This window comes from Amblyraja radiata, chromosome 11, assembly GCF_010909765.2.
Source record: "Amblyraja radiata isolate CabotCenter1 chromosome 11, sAmbRad1.1.pri, whole genome shotgun sequence".
Taxonomy (NCBI): domain Eukaryota; kingdom Metazoa; phylum Chordata; class Chondrichthyes; order Rajiformes; family Rajidae; genus Amblyraja; species Amblyraja radiata.
In genome coordinates this window covers 32,516,640-32,540,232 of record NC_045966.1, presented here as the reverse complement: position 1 = coordinate 32,540,232, position 23,593 = coordinate 32,516,640, and the positions used below count along the sequence as shown (strand labels likewise).

Here is a 23,593-nt window from a genome sequence, read left to right as displayed (position 1 = left end):
CTCCATGTTCTGAGATCAAGTTCTTATCAGTTTAATGATAAAGTGGAAACAGTTTAATGAAGAATAGTTAATGTATCAAGGGAATCAGAAAATAACATTCTCGTGTAGAGCCTAAAAAAATACCATGTTCCAATAAAAAATACATGAACATTCCATGAATCTACATTACATCTTCCAAGCAAGCAATATCCACAAAATTACTAAAAAATAAATAAAAATTGTGACCACAGATCAGGAAGACATCATTTCATGGTCACTAAACAAAAAACAAAAAAATCTATGAATGGATGGCCCATTTCATCCTCGACACTTGATAAGCAAGCTGCCCTATGATTGCTAGGCTCTCTGTTCTTTTGAACACCTTCAAAGCATTTCCACTGCTCACATATATCTACAGTTACCAACAAACATCTTCCTTACTTTGTAGACTATAATGCATCTTATTTGCAGTGAATGCTTAGTCTCCTATTGTTTCCTTTCAGGCATATTTTACTTATCTCAATGCTGCAGATTCATTAGTCAATGTCATGTGCACACGCACGTGCATTACAAATAAGCAATAGCTCTTTTCTGATCTATTGCGGATTGCATTCCAACTGGAGCAGTTAAAGCAAACAAACATGCCAATATTGTACTTTATACCTTCCAAAATATTGTGTGTTCAGCTTCAATTATACAAAAAACTTTTGTAACTAGAAGTCCGATGAGAAAGACTACTGCAACTCTAAAACTGTTCATTAATCCAACTTCAGGAAAATGTCAATATATCTTTCTCAAGCAAGAAATATTCTTATTGATTGGCGTGAGACAAATTATCTGAAGCAATTATGTTTGATTTCATTCCTGCACTGGGAAACAAGAAAGCACTCTTGATCTACCAAGAACTGTCACATAAAACTCTATTTCCAACTGGACTGTTCTAGCATTAAAATAAAAGGCTTAGAACAACCATTTGGTTTATTTCTTGAACCATATCTTGCTCCTTTCACATGCTTCTGTTTTCCTGCATTCAGCATCGTCTTGTTTGACATTTAAGGGAAACCAACTACAGAATCCAGAATGTGAGCAAGTTGTTAAAGTACAGATATCCGTGCCATAACCTACACCACACAATAAATGCTCGTCATGACACTGTACATGCAAGTTCTAAGGAACTAAGTTGATTGGCAAGCAAACAGAATCCATCAAATTAATGATGCAAGGTTTTAGTTTTTTTTTAATTCTCTGAAGATAGACAGAAAAAGCAGCATCTCTGGAGAGAAGGAATGGGTGACATTTCAGGTAGAGACCCTTCTTCAGACACCCCCCCAATCGCACTACCCTGGACAACTAAATAGTTTGACCTGTAGAGTGTCATTTTGACAAAATATTTGCCCATGGAACTGCATCTACCTATGACATCAAATCTTGTCGAGAAACAAAATAGCATTTTTTTGTACATTTAATTTACAGCAAATTCATATATTTTTTACTTTTCATTTTTGAACAGTTTTGCATCCTAGAGTAAAATTGAGATTCAGCCCTTTATTGGAGCTTCTATCAGTAGATTCCATGTGGACGCCAGGAAAAAGAACCAGGAAAACTAAATGCTAGATAAATATACATGACTAACACTGAAGAATTCCCACTCAGAGAAATTTAGTTGGTACCCAGAGTACAAAAAATATTATCCAGGAAACTGTTCATTAAAAGAATGCAACAATTGTTGATTCTCACCATAACAGAGTTCTGATAATGAGTAAGAAAAATACCTCAAAAGATCTGAGCTGTTTATAAAAGGTACAGAAAAAATGCTGAAAGTGCAACAGGAAAATGAATTGAAATGTGATGATAACATATCACTTGTATGAAGTTAAATAAACCTGATCCAGAATAAGTTTTCTTGTATTTTGAGAAAATTAAACATAAATGAGAAAACAAATTTATGTTCTTTCAATTAATATTTTTTCAAAATTCTGGAAATGTAAATCTAATATGTAAACAGTGGGCAATGCAAGGTTGGTAAAAAATTAAAATAAAATTAAGCAATAAGGCAACTGTTCTGATATTATCTCTAATAACACAAATATTATCTTGTATGGATATGCCAGAATCAGACTATTGTACCATTTGCTCTGACAAATGGATGACAGAGAATATCGCTAACCTGCATTTAAGATCCCAATCAGGCAAGCTCGCAACTGCTTGGAAGTTTAAAACTCCAATTGTGCTGGATGAGCAATGTATGATTCTTCTTGAAAGCTAACACCCCTCAAGTTTTGCTCATTGTTTTACCAAGTAAATCAAAAAAAAGCAGAGAAAACATTCTCAAATATTCAAAAGGAAGGTGATGTACAGATATCCTGTCATCTTTACACATTACCAAAAGCAGACAAAAATATTTTCCATTTTAATGGTGAAGATATACTGTTTGAATTATAAATGCGAATGCAGGGTGACTTGGACAGGTTGGGTGAGTGGGCAGATGCATGGCAGATTAATGTGGATAAATGTGAGGTTATCCACTTTGGTAGCAAAAACAGGAAGGCAGATTATTATCTAAATGGTGTAAAGTTGGGAAAAGGGGAAGTACAACATGGTCAGGGGGTCCTTGTTCATCAGTCAATGAACGTAAGCATGCAGGTACAACAGGCAGTAAAGAAAGCGAATGGCATGTTGGCCTTCATAACAAGAAGAGTTGAGTATAGGAGCAAAGAGGTCCTTCTGCAGTTGTACAGGGCCCTAGTGAGACCACACCTGGAGTATTGTGTGCAGTTTTGGTCCCCTAATTTGAGGAAGGACATTCTTGTTATTAAGGGAGTGCAGCGTAGGTTTACAAGGTTAATTCCCGGGATAGCGGAACTGTCATATGCTGAGAGAATGCAGCGGCTGGGCTTGTATACTCCGGAATTTAGGATGAGAGGGCATCTTATTGAAACATATGAGATTATAAAGGGTTTGGACACGCTAGAGGCAGGAAACGTGTTCCTGATGTTGGGGGAGTCCAGAACCATGGGCTACAGTTTAAGAATAAGGGGTAAGCCATTTAGAACGGAGATGAGGAAACACTTTTTCCACACAGAGAGTTGTGAGTCTGTGGAATTCTCTGTCTCAGGAGGTGGTGGAGGCCTTCAAGAGAGAGCTAGATAGGGCTCTTAAAGATAGCGGAGTCAGGGGATATGGGGAGAAGGCAGGAATGGGGTACTGATTGGGGATGATCACCCATGATCACATTGAATGGCAGCGCTGGCTCGAAAGGCCAAATGGCCTACTCCTGCACCTATTGTCTATTGAACCAAAATATAATTAGTATCCCATCAAATTTGTTTGTATTCTTGTAGATTGCTGAATTCATTGGCCTCTGATGGACTAAAACGAGCTGCATCATAAACACAAATATCAAAAATGCTAAAAATTAGAATACCAGAAACACATTTTGTTTAAATGTATTAAACGCAGAAGCATTTTTTGGTTGTCTTGAAATCAGTCATGAGGAATTACAGCATATCAGCTTCTTGCAGATTGATGCACAAATTTTTCTAAATAATCTAAAAAGTAATGGAATCAATAATACCCTCACTTTGTATGATCTTTTGCTGATAAATATTAGAAATGCAAAGAAAATTGGCACAAAAATAATCAGATTTCAAGAAACTAGTTGGAATTGGTCCTCATAAATTTAAGAAAAGTAATTTTAGAAGAACTGCAGTATCCAAGTAACAAAGTCAAACAAAATTAGTGATCTGAAAAAAGGTCTCGACCTGAAACGACGCCCATTCCTTCTCACCAGAGAAGCAGCCTGTCCCGCTGAGTTACTCTAGCATTTTGAGTCTACCTTCGATTTAAACCAGCATCTGCAGTTAGTGATCTCTCTGATCCCAAATCTTACATTTTATCAGCGATTATATTTTCAAAATGTAGAAGGAATAGAATCTTAATTCATGATTACTTGCTTGAGAGGGGGAAATATTACTTTATATAATTCAAAATCAAAACGTTTAGAATACGAAAACGTTTTATGACATTTAAAACAATTATTTATATTTAAAATTAATCATTGCCAAGGTAACCAACTGCAGATTATTTATATTTCAACATTATTTTAAAGCAAATAGCAAATTAACTCAAATAAATCTTGGCCTCCGCGGTTTCTCACCTGAAATGGTAAAAGATTATCATTCCTTAGCATACTGTCTTCCATCCATGACTTCGGTGGGAAAGCCGAGCTGGATCTCGAGTATTTATGCGCCGGTATGTGGTTGCCGGGGAAAGGCTTCTTCATTGGAGAGATAGAGTTGAGGGCTGCCATTCCGCCAGCCATACCTCGGCGGTGATCCCTGCCTTGGGATCCACCCCAAACACCAACACCGCCGCCGGAGCTCCAAGACGACGAGGACGATGATGAGGGCGACGGGCTTTGGTAGCTGTTCCAGGGGGAAGGTGGTTTATTGATGTTATTGGCTAAATGAGGCAGCTGGTTAAAAGCATTTCTGTGCGGGAACGGCGCTGGATGCGGGCTGGCAGGAGACCTCCTCTGCTGCTGGTGGTGATGATGATGTGGAGGTGGCGGCGGCGGGTGGTGATGCTGAGAAAGAGCCATCTGAGGCGAGAAGCTGCCCCCGAAGCCGGGGCTGAATTGGTGAGAGAAATTTTGGAACAGCATAGTACCGTTGGCGGAGGGAGCTGGGACGCTCTGGTGAAAGAAATTATCTTCGCTCATGGTAGGAGGAGTCATCGCTGCTGACCAGTTGCTGAAACCGGTCAAGGAGGATGTTGACGAAGTGAGAGACGGCGTTCCGGTGCTGCCTGCTCCTCCTAGTCCCGACGAAGGAGATTCGTGGTAATCAAAGCCCGGCAGGATCGGCGACTCCATCCTCAGCTTCTCTTTGCCGTTGGGCACGGTGGTGCCGCCGGTACCGCCGCCGACCGGCCCCTCCTCTTCGGATTTCGGCGACTCAGAGAGTATGACTACTTCGGGAGCAGCTTGATCCAGTCTGGGAGAAAGCTGCTGCTGTTGTTGTTGTTGTTGTTGTTGTTGTTGGGGTTTGGGTTTCTCTGACAGCAGCAGGTCATCTTGCATGGTCTGGGTGGCCGAAGCGGGGAAGAGCCAAGCCGAAGCGGAGGCGGCGGCGCTGCAAAAGCCGGCAGCGCCCTGCTGCTGGTGGTGAGGCTGGTGATATCTGACTGGAAAAGCTACCTTACTGTTGGTATTATTGGTCTGAACTAGTAAACCGAACCCGTAATCCCCCATCGAGCGTGACGGCCGCACGACTGCCTTTCCCTTTTGGTTTTCTCCTTAAATATATTTTTAAAATCATAAAAAGGGGAAAAATGTCGCGTCACCGCCCTTTCGGCACCACTTTTGCCTCAGAAGATCCAATTAACTGTTTCCAAACCAGCAGCCCTTTTTTCTATTTTTTTCCGATCGGCTTCTCTCGCATACCGAGTCCCGTCCTTACATTATATGTACGTATATGTTTTATATAGATCGCTCGGGTTTTCTTTCCCCTTCCCCTCGAATAGAAACTTCTTCTTCGTCTTCGCCTTCTCCCCTCCCCTTCCCCCGTCTCACACTCCTTACTCTCGCTCGCCTGGACCGACAGACTGAACGCAGTGACAGAGTCACGAGCTTCTTCCTGTTCGACGGTTTTCAGGCTCCTCCCCTCCTGGCGCCCCATTCGCCCTTCGCATTACGCGAAAGAGTGAGAGATGCAGACAAGGAGACTGGGGAGGAGGGGACTGACAGAGAAAGAGAGGAAAAAAAAACCCATGCCGGCTTTCTCTTCCGGTTCGGCAGTTTCAAGGTGCCCTCGGCCTACTCGTTTGCATATTTATTACGCGTCACAAACGGGAAATCCGCACGTGGAGGCACGCGCGGATTTTAAATGAAAGTTCCAACTGACCTGTTTGTGTTAACTCGCCCTGGAAGGACAGATTATAGGAAAGGGCATCTCGCTTTTTGTTTGCATATGAGGTTTGTCACAGTTTTTCTTTTGTCTGGAAATATCATACGGTCGATTGCAAAATATTTGACCGGCTATTGCTTTGCATTTGCGTAGACAAATGTTAGTATTTGCATTATATTTGCTTTGTAAAATGACAGGTCCTTTTGTGGTCTATAGCTCATTTCTAAACAACGTGAGGCCGATTTCCTAACGTTAACCCGCCTCCTCATGCCAATACTGTATGGTCTTCCTCGAAAACAAATTCAAGTTGCTAGTAATCTCGCTGATTGTTTTAGGGTTGGAAATGATCTACTGATGTCTCTGTGGTGGAAACATATTTGGAAATTATCCACCTATGCGACATTTTGTATCTTGCTTCAACACTTTATATTTTAACTCTTTTGCTCTAATGTTTTGTAATGGCATGCATATATGCACGGCCATAAATTGGAAGTAATTGGTAAGTTTAATAGGAGAAATAAGGTTAAAAAATCCACTCAGTAGATGATAGGAGTCAGGACCTCACCGCCTAAAAAAGTTGGGGTAATGCCTTCATCACATTTACAGTAAGTAATATTTGTATGTGTACTTGAAAGGCTGTGATCTGCCAGCTGAGGACATGTACAGCTCATTTGCAAAATTTACATTAAAATCTGTATGTATATCATTCAAAAGGATGCTGAGTGAAGATGTTCTTTGGGGGGGGGGAGATAAAATTTATTATTTTGTTACTATTTAAATTCCCCCCAATTCTATATTATAATACAATTTGTATTTATTCATTGATTATAAACCAATGGTGTCATTTGCAAATGGATACCATGACAATTGATCCTTCAAACACCAGATTTGTGAGGAAAAAAACAAGAAATCCAATGCAATAAGCCCAGAATTCTCTAACCTAGCTACAAAAATATGGCCTGGTAGCATTTCTAATGAGGCCATTTTTTCATAATTTTTTTTCAATTCATTTATTGTTTTAATTGATTTTCAATCCCTATGCTTTCAATAGACTCAGATAGGTTTGCAAAATAATCTTAATAACAAACTGGCATTGTGCAGCAAGTAGTGTTATAGGCTGAAAGTGATGAATAAGGCATAGCAGTGAATCCATAAATTGCTCATGGGAATGCATTTGGAATACTGTATGCACTTTTGAATTCCATTCTGCATGGATCATGTTGTGGAAATGGAGGGTACATTGTTGTTTCAGTAAATTGCTGCCTGGTATGAAAAAATAAATTAAATATTTAGAAAATTTGACTTTTTTCCTAAAAGGGGAGGAATTAAAGTTTTGATAGAGCCAAGTAAACGCAGGGGATGGGACAGATCAATAAGATGGTTTTCAATAATTAAGGGCCTAGTTTTGGAGTATTGGGGTTGTGTGTAGATTTTAAGATGTTAAGATATTATTACAGATTTAGGAGAAACATAATTTTAACAGTATTGTGATGCTGAACTGCATTGAAAGTATCCTAGATTAGCATTTTCATGCTTCAATGTTTTGTTTATATAGTTGTGATGAAAAAATGGGAGTTTAAAGGAATAAAGTCATTGGGTACGCCCAAGCGATCATAAAATAGTTACGGCAGTAAAAATCACCTTGCAGCTGATCAAATCCATATAAATGTTATTCAAGAGCATCCAGTTGGTTCCACATCACTGCCTATACCCCTTAGTCCAGCAGTATTTCCATTAGATACTGATCCAACTCCCTTTGTTGGAATACTCTAGATCTGACAGTGTACTCAAGACCCCAATTACTCCATGGGTTCATTAAAAAAATAATTCAGGAATTGTTTAGATGAATCTTTTCTGCTCCCACTCCATAAATCTTTAGTTCTTTCCTGTGTTATAGCTTGGCACTGCCCACATAACTCCAGTTGTGACAAGATCAGTATTGATAAAGGTTCACCATCATTTCCTTGTATTGATGCTCCGTGCCTTGATTTTTAGTGCAGATGACCGCATTTGTTTTATTATTCTCTATGCATATATATCTCGAAAGCCATCTGGCATAGGACATTAGAAACTGTAGAGACTTCTAAAGCCTTCCATGCTATAACTATTTTAGAATTATGCCCTCTGTGTTACATTGCTTTTTCTCATTATTCCTATAAAAATGTAACACTTCACCTTCCTCAGCATTTAATGTCATCTGCCGCCATTTCACCAGCCTCTCTACCTCCCGGTAGTATCCTTACATTGCCTTCAAGTATTATATCATTTGTAAAATTGGAATTTATGCTGTATACTGTCGAATCAAGATGCTTAATAATTATTAAGAAAAGCTTGCTACTGGACTGCTTGTATGAATCAACAGAAATTGACCAGAATGAAAGCTGGCTTTCATGTTGGAAGTCAAACTCAAGGTCAAACCCTATCCAAAAGTAAATAGTGGATACCCTAATGTGCTAGGTCATAACAAAATTAAATTGAAATTGCATTTATGACCATTGCATGTCGAAAGAACCTTGTAACCTTTGCTTAATAGTGTAGGAATAGCATTTTGCTTTACATCTCATCCACCTACATTACATTAATTAAACATTAATTGTTAGCAGAAGTATTTTGAGATATTTATGCATTGTTGGGCAAAGCCATTCTGTTGCCGAAATAGAAGTGAAAACTATAAAATAATCTAACAACAGCTTGAAGGTACCTGTACCAATCTATCATGGAAACAATAAATCTTAACCAAAGCTACTCTTGAATCAATAGTAAAACCTAACTCCAGATTTTTTTTTTAATGGAACAGGACAAACTGCAGAAACAAAGTAAAATCTCCACATAAAGGCAAAAATTGCAGTGAACAAAGGATATTCATACAAACATTGTGTGTGCAAAATCAATCTTGAAATGCAAGCATGGCCACTAATTTGTTTTACAGTTTTCTGGCTGGGTATCATACTCTACATAAATAAATTGGTTCATATGTTAGCTAATTTATGAAGTGAGTATTTAAGCTGCTATGCAACTGGTTTACAACAGGAATATTACAACTACTAAAATAATGGAAAGTTGGAATTTTCGCAGTTGAGTATCCAGTGAAAATGCATGTGCAGTGTTGAACACTGGATTTTGCTTAACTGATGGCCTCTGAATGAATAGATCACTTGCACAATTAGATTTTCACATGGAAAATTGGCTCACAGGTCAGGTACTGAAGTATGCCTGGTCCATGGAGGAATAAACTGAAACAAAGGATATCCTTTGCATTAAAGGCAAGAGAAATGAAGAACATTTGGCTAAAGGACCAAATTAAAAATTAATATTAATTGTAATTATTTTTTACAATTAGCTGCATAAAAAAGGTGAATCTTCCCATTTAATGTGTATGAAGAATTAAGGCCTCAGTTTCCAGTAAGGACTTGTATGTTGGCTTTGCAGCAGCTATTTTAATTGAATGTGTAGGAAGGAACTGCAGATGCTGGTATAAACCGAAGATAGACACAAAAAGTAACTCAGCGGGTCATACAGCATCTCCGGATAAAAGGAATAGGTGACATTTCTGGTCGAGATTCTTCTTCAAACTGAAGGGTCTCGACCTGAAGCATCACCTGTTCCTTTTCTCCAGAGTTGCTGTCTGACTGCAGACTGTGTTACTCCAGCATTTTGTGTCTATCTACTTCTAATTTGATTCAATGTATGACAATTACAGGCTCCATCTTTTAAAATATCCAAGCCCATCTAGATTATTTACTGGAGAACATGGATAGATGACGTGTTTGGACCAACCCAAAACGTCACCTATCTATATTCTCCAGAGATGCTGCCTAATCCGCTGAGTTATTCCAGCACTTTGTGTCCTTTTTTGTGAGCCAGCACCCTCAGTTTCTTATTTCTCTAGAATATTTACTGCTTGCATACACGTGGAAAATGCACTGCTATAAGTGAATGTTATTTAAGATTTTCCATCTTGCTGTATTTGATGTAAAATTGCAATATGTTGTGCATTGAAAGGAAGTTTCAATGGATCAAAGTAAATATTCAAGGCCACTTTTTAAAATTAAATGGATGTTTTTGTTTCCATCTTTACATTTTTTATAAAGTGAACTGCCACTGTTTAATTGGCAGGTTGTTACTCCCTTGCTGTTCCTGAGATACCAGGTATTTTAATTATGATAGTAAAAATGTATTTTGCAAGGATAATCTTCAGTTCACTCTGCACGTTCCGCTGTGAATTATATAGAGGTTGCTCACTGTGGAAGATGAATTACGCTATAAAGAAGTATACGGCCTCTCTCAATATTGATCTACGACATTCCTGACATCTTTATGTTATCGTACTACCATGAAGTCAATGTGAAATGTTCCTAACATTTTTTTTTCGAGACTCAGTGGCCTTGTGCTATTTTTGGTTTTATTGAATAATCTCCAATTATCCTCTGCATCGTGTCTTATTTTTAAACAGCAATTTTCGCAAACAGAATCTCTGAGCTGCACATAAATTATAATTATCAGTATGGTCCAGAATAAATGAGTCTGTGATCATTTTCACTCGGTAACAAGCCCACTGAAATTTCATTTGGATCTCAAGAAGGCTATTTTTATTGTTAGGGGAAAGATACCATGTACATTGAAAATATCTCATCAATTGCATTTAATTACGGGATGGTGGTAGAAGGAGCACAGTGGCATTTATGAGACTTGGACAGGCACATGGATATGGAAGAATATGGATTATGTGCATGCAGATAAGACTTTATCTTTGCATCATGTTGGGCACAGACTATGTTCTATTACTTGCCGATTGAATTGCAGTTATTTTAAAAGATGTGATTGTGTGAACATGGAACACAATTGTGAGCATGATTTTTTTTTTTGGGGAAGGATTAGCTAAACATTCAAGTTAATTATATATTATTTATGTATATGTATATTATATTTTGATGTAATATAAACAATTAGAACGAGTTGATCAAATTGACTTTAATTTTTACTGATTCTACAAGATCATGTGATAGGAGCAGAGTTGGCCAGTCGGCCCATCAAGCCCATTCAATAATGGCTGATCTATCTCTCTCTCTCATTCACCTGCTTTCTCCCCATAATCTCAGACACCTGAACTATTCAAGAATCTATCTATCTCTGCCTTAAATATATCCACTGACTTATCAGCCTTCTGTGGCAAATAATTCCACAGATTCACCACCCTCTGACTAAATAAATTCCTCCTCATCTCCTTCCTAAAAGAACGTCCTTTAATTCTGAGGCTATGACGTCTAGTCTTAAACTCTCCCACTAGTGGAAACATCCTCTCCACATCCACCCTAACCAATCCTTTCACTATTCTGTACGCTTCAATGAGGTTCCCCTTCATTCTTCTAAACTCCAGCGAGTATAGGCCCAGTGCTGTCAAATGCTCATCACATGTTAACCTACTCATTCCTGGGATCATTCTTGTAAACCTTCTCTGGACCGTCTTGGATATGGTGCCAAAATTGCTCACAATATTCCAAATGCGGCCCGACCAGCATCTTATAGAGCCTCAACATTACATCCCTGTTTTTGTATACAAGCCCTTTTGAAATAAATGCTTTGTGTTTGCTTGCTTTATTACAGATTTGACTTGCAGATTAACTTTTTGGGAATTCTGCACCAGCACTCCCAAGTTTTTGTTTTTTTTGCATCTCTGATTTCTGGATTCTCTCCCCATTTAGAAAAGGATCTACGCCTTTATTCCTACTACCGAAATCCATGACTCCATATTTTGCAGCACTATATTCCATCTGCCACTTCTCTGCCCACTCCCCCAACCTATCCAAGTCCTTCTGCAGAGTCCCTGCTTTTTCTACACTACCTGCCCCTCCACCTATTTTCATATAATCTGCAAACTTGGCCACAAAGCCTTCAATCCCCTCATCCAAATCATTACAACGTGAAGAGCAGCGGCCCCTAGCACCGAGCCTGCGGAACACCACTTCTCACTGGCATCCAAACAGAAAAAGCCTCCTACATTGCCATTCTTTGCCTTCTGCCATCTAGCCAACCTGATATCCATGCTAGTATATGCCCTTTGCTACCATAGGCTCTCATATTCCTCAGCTGCCTCCCGTGTGGCATCTTATCAAAGACTTTCTGAAAATCTAGGTAAACAACATCTACTGACTTTCCATTGTCTGTCCTGCTATTTACTTCTTCAAAGAATTCCAGTAAATTTCTCAGGCAAGACCTCCCCTCCCAAAGACGTGCTGACTTCGGCCTATTTTATCGTGAACTTCAAAGTACTCTGTAACCTCAGACTTGTCACGAAGCCACTCCTGCGTTGTCTTGGTTGTGTGCTTAGGGTCATTGTCCTGTTGGAAGGTGAACCTCCGCCCCAGTCTGAAGTCCTAAATGTTCTGGAGCATCCCCACAGCATGATGCTGCCACCGTAGGTGTGGTATTGGCCAGGTGATGAGCAGTGGCCGCTTTCCTCCAGATGTGACGCTTGGCATTCAGGACAAAGGCACATGACAGCCCACTTGGAGTTTGCCAAAAGGCAAACGGACTCTCAGACCATGAGAAACAAGATTTTCTGGTCTACGAAACCAGGATTGAACTCTTTGGCCTGAATGCCGAGTGTCACGTCAGGAGGAAACCATCACCTGGCCAATACCATACCTATGGTGAAGCATGGTGGTGGCAGCATCATGCTGTGGGGATGTTTTTCAGCGGCAGGAACTGGGAGACTAGTCAGGATCGAGGAAAAGATAAACGGAGCAAATTACAGAGAGATCCTTGATGCAAACCTGCTCCTGAGCATTCTGGACCTCAGAGCATTCTGGACCTCACCTTCCAACAGGACAATGACCCTAAGCACACAGCCAAGACAATGCAGGAGTGGGTTCGTGACAAGTCTGTGAATGTCCTTGAGTGGCCCAGCCAGAGCCCGGACTTGAACCTGATTGAATATCTCTGGAGGGACCTGAAAATAGCTGTGCATCGATGCTCCCCATCCAACCTGACAGAGCTTGAGAGGATGTGCATAGAAGAATGGGAGGAATTACCCAAATACAGGTGTGCCAAGCTTGCAGCATCATACCCAAGAATTGAGACTGTAATCGCTGCCAGAGGTGCCTCAACAAAGTACTGAATAAAGGGTACTTATGTAAATGTGATATTTCAGTTATTTTTAATTATTGCAAAAATTTCTAAACACCTTGTTTTCGCTTTTTTATTATGGGGTATTATGTGTAGATCGATAAAAATTAAAAAAAAAGAATTTAATCCATTTTAGAATAAGGCTGTAACGTAACAAAATGTGGAAAATTGAAGAGGTCTGAATACTTTCTGAATGCACTGTGGTTTACCCCAACTTCTATTTGGGTAATAAAGGCAACATTTATCGTGAAAAGCTCAATACTACAAATAGGGTTAGCTGTTGTAGATTGGGAAACTGCATTAAACGCAATAACAGCAGACTTGCAGTGGCTAGCATTTAAAGAAATAATACTTGATTTGCTACAAATATACATTACTTCGGCACAAAATAAGTAGGAAATATGGGCCAGTCCTGGATTAGCACAGAAAATAAACATGCTAAATCCAAGTAAAAGATTATTACCAATAAAAGCACTCAATCAGGGCTCTCAACTTTTTTTCCCTGTTGCCAGCCGGGCAACCTTGGCAGCTTTTTAGGTTGCCAAATGACAGTTTAGGTGGTTATATAAGACGATTTGCATGACGCGTGCGATAATGTGCTCGGACGAAGTGCGCAGTTACCAGTCGGAATTATGCTCAATGAAACATTCACATATTATTTCTGCTTCAAATAAAGTCACAAACTAAACATATTCACCAATCAAAACATGATATATACCACAATGACATGCAGCAAAATTATAATACAGTATCTCAATTATTTTTACTCATTGTAATTAATGCAATTTCTATTAGTTCTTTCCACTTCCAAACAAAAATGTGGTTGGATTATTCAGCGTATGATCAACCTGTGTCAATAAATCCTGGACCATGGTAACATATATGCTTAACCATGTACAGATTGATGCAAGCATGTTTTCTGTGAAGGACCGAAAATTACCATGACATGGCCATAGCATCGGCCGTTATTGTTATTGGTACAGAAACACTCTCGCTTCCCACATAATTTATCCATAACAAAATATACAGGTTACAAGGACATTTCTAAAGGCATTTTATGATAATAGCTGTTAAAACCAACTATACCCATCTGACAGGTTAAACGTTACACTAACTGACAAGAGATGGCCAAAGGATATAACTGTAGCAAATGTTCTTTTGGTAATATGTTTAAAGGTGTCAAAACGCCATATTTCAGGACATTCAGATTAGATGTACGTGTTGTGAACAGCAATGAAGATACCCAGTTTGAACGCACCAGATTAAAATAAAATAATTGATAAACGCTGTTTGCATCATTCCCACTTCATAATTAACGTTAAAATGTCAACTGACTCCTGACTAAATTAGTGATGTATATGGCCGATGGTAGAAGTAAAACCTGGATCAATCCAACATATAGTTGCGAATGTTGCTCATTAAATAACTACAGTACTGATACTCCATATTAAGAGCATTGATTTCCCATGAATTCTGTAATAACGTGTCAACGGTAGCAGTGACAATCGAACACTGCGGTTTTAATGTTTCACGTGTTCACAATTTAATGAATCCATCTTTATGGACTAAAACAAATAATAACATTGGGAATTAAAACACATTTGATTGCATTCCATTATCAAACATAGTCAATTTTCGCTCGGAAGACATTTCCAGCACAATAGGGTCAGGGAGGGGGGGGGAGGTGTGAATCAGTGCCGGTGGATAGATGGTGGGGGGGGGGGGGGGGTTGAGAAGGAAATCGGTGCGGAATGGACGGATTGAGGCAGGAGAATTAGTACGTGTTGGTTGCAGTATGTAAAATTGTGAGGGGAGAGCATGGGGGATGTCAGTGGTGTTGAATGGGGGCTTCAGTACGGGATGGATGGGGGGGGGGGGTCAGTACAGGATGAATGGGGGTAGACAAAAATGCTGGAGAAACTCAGCGGGTGAGGCAGCCTCTATGGAGCGAAGGAAATAGGCAACATTTCGGGTCGAGACCCTTCTTCAGACTGTTCCCCCATTCTTCTTGAATGGGGGGGATCAGTACAGGATGAATGAGGGGATCAGTACAGGATTTATGGGGGGATTAGTACGGGATGAATGGGGCGGGGGATCAGTAAAAGATGAATGGGGGATCAGTACAGGATGAATGTGGGGATCAGTAAAAGATGAATGGGGATCAGTACAGGATGAATGGAGGAGAAGTGCAGGATGGATGGGAAGGGGGGTAAGTACAGGATGAATTGGGGGACCAGTGTAGGATGGATGGGGGGGTGGTAGGAGAATCAATGTAAGGTGGATAGGGTGATCAGCGCAGGATGAATAGATGGGGGGGGGGGGGGATAGATGGGGAGGGGAGCGCTGGGGATGTCAGTGAGGACTGAATAGAGGGCGGAATGGGGATCAGTGCGGGATGGAGAGGAGGGGACCCAGGATGGGGGGGGGGGGGGCGTACGAGAGAGAGAGAGAGGGGAGGTGGGGAGGCAGGAAGGTCAGCGCTCCTTGGACAACATCGCCCCGCTGCCTTGGCCGTCCCTGTCCACCACCAAGTGCTGCCGCCAAAGGGGGAGGCAGTTGGGATCTCCTCGCCACCGCCACCCCTCCTCCGCCAGCCAACAGCAAGGTGCGGGGCCGAGCGGTGCAGCTGCTTCAGACGGCGGAAGGAGGCATCCCCCTCCCTCCTCCCGGCTTCGGCGTGCGGGAGGGTTTGTTTTGAAAGCGTCGTTAGTGGATTTGCAAGCAGTGGCCGCTATCAGGGCGGGCGGGGTGCGGGAGGAGGAGGCCGTGGAGCCGCTGTTGTGGCCGCTGTTGCTGCTGTTCGGGGCCCGTCATTCGCTCCGACCCTTCGTCACCACTCACCTAATATCTTTGCCCCGCAATACAGCTGCCGCCGACACGAAACGTCACGTTCCTTTTCTCCAGAGATGCTGCCTGACCCGCTCAGTTACTCCAGTTTTTTGTGTCTATCTTCGGTATAAACCAGTATCTGCAGTGCCAAGCCGGGCAAAATGACTCGTCATTTAGGTTGCCCGGCGGCACTTTGGGTGATCAACGGCACCCGGGCAACCGTTAATTTTGAGCCCTGTAAATCTGAGGACTGGGAACACTTTGGATTTCTGCAATGGAAGCTCAAAATATTGATATATCAGAGAAAATAGAATGTCAGAATAAATAAGTGAGAAATGTGGAGATGTGAATCTTCAATAAGTATGTAAAATGGAAAAGACTAGCCAGGGTAAAGGTGATTTTCATATAGACAGAAATAAAATAATTAATATGGGGAATAAGAAAATTGCATAGGAATTGTGTATATGCTTTAAGTCTGTTTTCATGGAAGAAGACAAACTCAGAAATAATGAGGGAAGAGTTCACTACAAGTGAGAAATAAATGAGTATTAGTTAATAAGCACCATGAGAAGTTGGTGATCTGGATAATCAATGAAATCCAAATGATCTGGTCTACAATCCAAAGGTTCAAAAGAGTTGGCTACAGAGATGGGAGATGTTCTGGTTCACACCTTCTGAAATACTATAGGTTGTGAAATGTTTTCTACAGATTAAAGGGCCTGTCCCACGGTGATTTTTTTGGGCGACTGCCGGCAACATTGATTGTATCGGGTCACTGAAAAATATGCGGCGTGATGACGTATGATGCGGCGGTAACGTGGCGTGATGTCGTATGACATGGCGTGAAGTGTGACGCGGCATGATGACGTATGACACGCAATGTTTTTTCAAGTGTAGCAACATTTCTTTTCTCGCCGCTGGATTTTGAAATGTTCAAAATCTTTTGGCGACACTGATATGACGCTGGCAAAATCGTCAAGTGGGACAGACCCTTAAGAGTTCAAATGTGACCCTATAATTAAAAATAAAAACGCAAGAGAGAAAATTGGGACTGAGAGAAAATGCCGGAGAGAAAATGCTGGGGATTATAACAAAGGATTTGATTGCTAAAAAATATTTTTAAGATTTTAGTCGATATGCATTTATGAAAAGGAAATCGTGTTTCAAAGATTTTAATTGTGTTTTATTGTTATGTGTACCAATTGTTTGATATTAGACTTAGTTTGATATTCTCTGAAAAAATCTCTTATAAACCAGAGGTAGACACACAATGCTGGAGTAACTCACCAGGACAGACAGCATCTCTGGAAAGAAGGAATGGGTGACGTATCGGGTCGAGACCCTTCTTCAGGCTAGTCAAGGGAAAGGGAAATGAGAGATATAGACAGTGATGTAGCGCGATATAGAACAAATGAATGAAAGATATGCAAAAAAAGTAACAATAATAAAGGAAACGGGCCATTGTTAGCTGTTTGCTAGGTGAGAATGGGAAACTGGTGCAACTTAGGTGGAGGAGGGATGGAGAGAGAAAGGGGGCGTGCAAGGGTTACTTGAAGTTAGAGAAATTAATATTCCTACCACTGGGTTATAAGCTGCCCAGGTGAAATATGAGATGAAGTTCCGGCAATTTGCGATTAACCTCACTCTGACAATGGAGGAGGCCTCGGACAGAAAGGTCAATGGGAATGAGAAGGGGAATTAAAGTGTTTGGCAACCGGGAGTTGGGTCCAGGTGGACTGAGGCAAAGGGTTCAGCAAAACGATCGCCCAGTCTATGTTTGGTCTCGTATATGTATGAGTCCACATCTTGAACAACAGATACAGTAGATGAGGTGGAGGAAGTACAATTGAAACTCTGACTAACCTGAAAATACTTTCTGGGTCCCTGGACAGAGTCGGGGGAGGAGGTATAGAGACAGGTGTTGCATCTCCTGCGGTTGCAGGGGAAGGTACCTGGAGGAGGTGGTTTGGGTGGGAAGGGATGAGCGAACCAGGGAGTTATGGAGGGAACAGTCTCTGTGGAAGGCGGAAAGGGCTGGAGATGGGAAGATGTGACTCATGGTGGGATCCCATTGGAAGTGCCGAAAATGTCGGAGGATTATTTGTTGTATGCGACGGCTGATGGGGTGATAGGTAATGACTAGGGGGTCTCTGTTCCTGTTGCAAATAGGGGGAGGGTGCAAGGGCAGAGTGGTGGGTATCGAGGAGACACTTGTGAGGGCCTCGTCTATGATGGAAGAGGAGAACCCCCATTCCCTAAAGAATGAGGACATCTCGGATGTTCTGGTTTGGAACACTTCATCTTGGGTGCTGATGGGGCATGGGCGGAGGAATTGGGAGTAGGGGATAGAGTCTTTGCAGGAAGCACGGTGGCAAGAAGTGTAGCCGAGATAGTTGCGGGAGACTGGGTTTGTAATAGATGTCAGTTGATAGTTTATCTCCTGACGGTGAGATCAAGAAGGGGGAGGGAGAATTTCTAGAGGGTGTGACAGGATAGGTGTGATGTTTTTTCTAATTAAGGAATCTAAGCTAGTATCTACAAAATGATAATCAGGGGTTGGCCATTGAAAAGGAAATTAGGGAAAAAATAATTTTAATGAGGGGGTTGTGTTTCTTTGGAGTAATTAATTACTTTGAAGTGTTGTTTAGGTAAAATTAAAAAAAAAACAGAATTCAATTTCAATTGTGGAGTGGAAAAGACACATAAGAGAAATGATGAAGCTTAGCTTTGATTACATTGTTTCAAAAGAACATAATGTTTCCACCATGAAATTTGCAGGTATTTAATGCTGTCAATGTAGATCTATTTTCTATAACTGCTATTCCCTCTCTGAATAGCACTGTCGGAATAAAGATTTAAGGAGAGCCTTCAGAAAGGTGGATGAAAACGTAGGTTGCATTAAAAGCTTATTTTATCAGTGATAACAATCATGCTTTTTATTAAACCAACTAGTTTAGTTAAAAAAAAAACAGATTTTTATCATCAGAGCAGCTCAGAGTTTGAGTTGGTATTAATCTAATAATGTTTTTATAACATCAGAGTTTGCATTTTACACAGATAAGACAGCCATCTGTAGCTATGAAGTTTTCATTTGTGATATGGAGTGTTCATTAACTATAGAGAGAAAATTAGATGTTATAAAATTTGTGCTTTGCCAGGGATAGTGGCAGGAAGTTTGGCCAAGCCAGACACCTAATATATTTATACTTGTATTAGAAGGAGAGTATTTTTCCTCTTTGTGAGCTGAATCCTTTCCCCATTCCCCAATACCACTGATCAGAGAGAGAGAGAGAGAGAGAGAGAGAAATCCATATATCATGGGTTTCCTTCTAGGCAGTAACAGGAAATTTCTGGCATTTCAAAAAATTCTAAACTAACAAACTTTGAATTAGTTGGAGAAGCTAGCCTCTGCTCCTCAAACAACTTTGTCATGTGTGTTTTATTTTCCATATCTGAGGAGAATGGAGTACAAGTGGTTTCACTGAAAATAATATGCTGCTTATTCATGTTCTTAATGTTTGGTTTGAAGTCATGTCTAGTTTTCAGTTTAGCTTCTGAAAAGAAAGGAAAATGTACATGGTCCTTCGTATGGTATGAGAACATTTGGGTTTCTAATTCCTAGGTTTAACTAGATACTTCACAGTAGAAGTTGTGCTGAGGCTCATAAAGACATCAGATCTCTTTATATGATCGATTGATTGAATTTGACAGAACAAAAAAATATATAGTTTTGAGGTTGTAAACCACAAAATATAAGTTTTTCTAATATATGGATCCAGGGATATGGATTGCCAGTCGAATGTCCAGCAGTCAGGGTGCTTCTTTCTGACATTGATATCTACCATGTTACTCAATCACCACTACTGGAAGCAATGAAGGTGATTTTAAAACATGCTGCCAGGTGAGACAGGTAAAACAGTTATAATGGGTGACTTCAATCTACATATAGATTGGGTGAATCAAATTGGCAGGGGTGCTGAGGAAGAGGATTTCTTGGAATGAATGCGGGATAGTTTTCTAAACCAACATGTAGAGGAACCAACGAGAGAACAGGCTATTCTAGACTGGGTATTGAGTATTGAGGAAAGGTTAGCTAGCAGTCTTGTTGTGCATGGCCCCTTGGGCAAGAGTGACCATAATATGGTTGAGTTCTTCATTAGGATGGAGCGTGACATAGTTAATTTAGAAACAAAGGTTCTGAACTTAAAGAAAGGTAACTTTGAGCGTATGAGACGTGAATTGGCCAAGATAGACTGGCAATTGATTCTTAAAGGGTTGACGGTGGATATGCAATGGAAGGCATTTAAAGACCGCATGGATGAACTACAACAATTGTTCATCCCAGTTTGGCAAAAGAATAAATCAGGGAAGGTAGTGCATCCGTGGATAACAAGGGAAATCAGGGATAGAACCAAAACAAAAGATGAAGCATACAAATTAGCCAGAAAAAGCAGCCTACCAGAGGACTGGGAGAAATTCAGAATCCAGCAGAGGAGGACAAAGGGCTTAATTAGGAAAGGGAAAATAGATTATGAAAGAAAACGGGCAGGGAACATAAAAACTGACTGCAAAAGCTTTTATAGATATGTGAAGAGAAAAAGATTAGTTAAAACAAATGTAGGTCCCTTGCAGTCAGAAACAGGTGAATTGATCATGGGGAACACGGACATGGCAGACCAATTGAATAACTACTTTGGTTCTGTCTTCACTAAGGAAGACATAAATAATCTGCCGGTAATAACAGGGGACCGGGGGTCAAATGAGATGGAGGAACTGAGTGAAATCCAGGTTAGCCAGGAAGTGGCGTTAGGTAAATTGAATAGATTAAAGGTCGATAAATCCCCAGGGCCAGATAGGCTGCATCCCAGAGTACTTAAGGAAGTAGCCCCAGAAATAGTGGATGCATTAGTGATAATTTTTCAAAACTCTTTAGATTCTGGAGTAGTTCCTGAGGATTGGAGGGTAGCTAATGTAACCCCACTTTTTAAAAAGGGAGGGAGAGAGAAAACGGGGAATTGCAGACCAGTTAGTCTAACATCGGTAGTGGGGGAAATGTTATTAAAGATGGGATAGCAGCACATTTGGAAAGTGGTGAAATCATTGGACAAAGTCAGCATGGATTTATGAAAGGTAAATCATGTCTGACAAATCTTATATAATTTTTCGAGGATGTAGCTAGTAGAGTGGATAAGGGAGAACCAGTGGATGTGTTATATCTGGACTTTCAGAAGGCTTTCGACAAGGTCCCACATAAGAGATTAGTATCCAAACTTAAAGCACACGGTATTGGGGGTTCAATATTGATGTGGATAGAGAACTGGCTGGCAGACAGGAAGCAAAGAGTACAAAGTTTACTCCGGGTCCTTTTCAGAATGGCAGGCAGTGACTAGTGGGGTACCACAAGGCTCAGTGCTGGGACCCCAGCTATTTACAATATATATTAATGATCCGGATGAGGGAATTGAATGCAACATCTCCAAGTTTGCGGATGACACAAAGCTGGGGGGCAGTGTTAGCTGTGAGGAGGATGCTAGGAGGCTGCAAGGTGACTTGGATAGGTTGGTTGAGTGGGCAAATGCATGGCAGATGCAGTATAATATGGATAAATGTGAGGTTATCCACTTTGGTGGCAAAAACAGGAAAGTAGACTATAATCTGAATGGTGGCAGATTAGGAAAAGGGGAGATGCAATGAGACCTGGGTGTCATGGTACACCAGTCATTGAAAGTAGGCATACAGGTGCAGCAGGCAGTGAAGAAAGCAAATCGTATGTCAGCATTCATAGCAAAAGGATTTGAGTGGAGGAGCTGGGAGGTTCTACTGCAGTTGTACAGGGTCTTGGTGAGACCACACCTGGAGTATTGCGTACAGTTTTGGTCTCCTAATCTGAGGAAAGACATTCTTGCCATAGAGGGAGTGCAGAGAAGGTTCACCAGACTGATTCCTGGGATGTCAGGACTTTCATATGAAGAAAGACTGGATAGACTCGACTTGTACTCGCTAGAATTTAGAAGATTGAGGGGGGATCTTATAGAAACGTACAAAATTCTTAAGGGGTTGGACAGGCTAGATGCAGGAATATTGTTCCCGATGTTGGGGAATTCCAGAACAAGGGGTCACAGTTTAACGATAAGGGGGAAGTCTTTTAGGACCGAGATGAGAAAAACATTTTTCACACAGAGTGTGGTGAATATGTGGAATTCTCTGCCACAGAAGGTAGTTGAGGCCAGTTCATTGGCTATATTTAAGAGGGAGTTAGATGTGGCCCTTGTGGCTAAAGGGATCAGGGGGTATGGAGGAAAGGCAGGTACAGGATACTGAGTTGGATGATCAGCCATGATCATATTGAATGTCGGTGCAGGCTCGAAGGGCCGAATGGCCTACTCCTGCACCTATTTTCTATGTTTCTATGCTTCTATGTTTCTAAAAGGGTGTGGCAGGCTGGATACCTACTGTAGTTATTATTTGTAATCCTTCATTCACCTGAGCAAATTCTACATAACCTGGTGACTTATGAGTGTATTTCGATGCTTGTCAGTGAAAATTTAGCATTTATTTACCCCTTTCACAATCTACCTCTTTATTTGCATTACAGGGCTTCTAGATAAATATACCAGCAGACGCCAATGCCTCTGAGGATGTATTGGCAGTGTGTGGCAAATAATCTGCCAGGACCTGGAGAAGAAACAGGATGGGAAAATAATGAAAGCAAAATTTTGTTTTTGGTATGGAGATCCTTGGAAGGATATCCCTGAGATAGTCTTCCTGTGGATTATGGAAAACATTTGCCTCATTCCGAACCTAGTCCTGCATGAAAGCCTCCAGGAGAGTTTAGTGGTATTGAGATTCATTCTCCTGTTTCATTCCTTAAACAGCAATGTGAAAGGAATATGGCCTCGCATTTTACTTCCAATCGGCCTTTAGTAGATCACCCAAAATTGCAGTGCGAAATTGAACAGACTGTCTTTTACTTACTGTGAATGATTGGGCAGCTGTTTAAACCTATTAAAAAGTAATTTGGGTATGTGTAAACACACGTACACAAACACACACACAAGCCTGGTTCTGGTTGCGTCTTGGAGGTTTGCCTCTTGCCTGTCTTACAGCCTGCCTTATTAACATTCTGGTTTAACATCTTGTAGCTTCTATGTTTAAGAAATCTGCAGTGGAAATTCAATGTGCCGGTGGGTTTCTGCAACTGCAGTACATGAATCATACTGCAGTAATTTTGCTGTGTGACTCACACTGCAGTTATGTGTAATTTTTATTTTAGCAAGCATGGCAGTGTAAAAGGTTACACACATTATGTAATATATTGTATTCCTTTAGCAGGAGGCGATGACCTGATTTTCTAGAATGCTGTAAACAGAAAAGATACTGATTACTTATTCCAACTGCAGTTTTAATGTATATTTAAAGGAGGAAATGCTTTAGAGTTGTGAAGGAGTAACATTTTCCACATGCCATGTGAGAATAGAGATGGAAGATGACATGTTGTAAATGAGAGTGCAACTTCAGGCCAGACAACATTCCATTCTAGCATTGTATGAAGGGGGAAAAAAGCATTCATCAGGTCAAGTTTGGAAAATTAGCTGAATGGCTGACTCGAACAGTAAGCTCTGTGGATCAGCAAAACAAAGCATTGTTGGTTGCACGGTTGAGAGAGCACCTCATCTTGCAGACCCAGCATAACAACCAGGGATCCAATAAACTTTGGATATTGTGACATAAAGCAGTACAATTGTTTGCTTAAT

The 23,593-nt window shown here is 40.8% G+C and overlaps 1 protein-coding gene and 1 long non-coding RNA gene across 4 annotated transcripts in view; one reads left to right on the top strand and one right to left on the bottom strand.

Moving 5' to 3' along the window:
* Window positions 1-5,815, bottom strand: part of cpeb4 (cytoplasmic polyadenylation element binding protein 4) — an 82,114-nt gene extending 76,299 nt beyond the window's left edge. Inside the window, exon 1 of one of the 3 annotated variants that reach the window (XM_033029646.1) lies at window positions 4,136-5,815. In XM_033029646.1, coding sequence (XP_032885537.1) covers window positions 4,136-5,230 — 1,095 coding nt within the window. In that variant the 5' untranslated portion in view covers window positions 5,231-5,815. The remainder of the gene's footprint in view (window positions 1-4,135) is intronic. The other 2 variants (XM_033029645.1, XM_033029644.1) reach the window with 2 other exon arrangements.
* Window positions 5,656-23,571, top strand: LOC116978484. The gene is made up of 2 exons (XR_004413461.1): window positions 5,656-5,953; window positions 22,435-23,571. It is a non-coding gene; the product is annotated as an uncharacterized LOC116978484 (long non-coding RNA).
* Window positions 23,572-23,593: the final 22 nt, after the last annotated feature.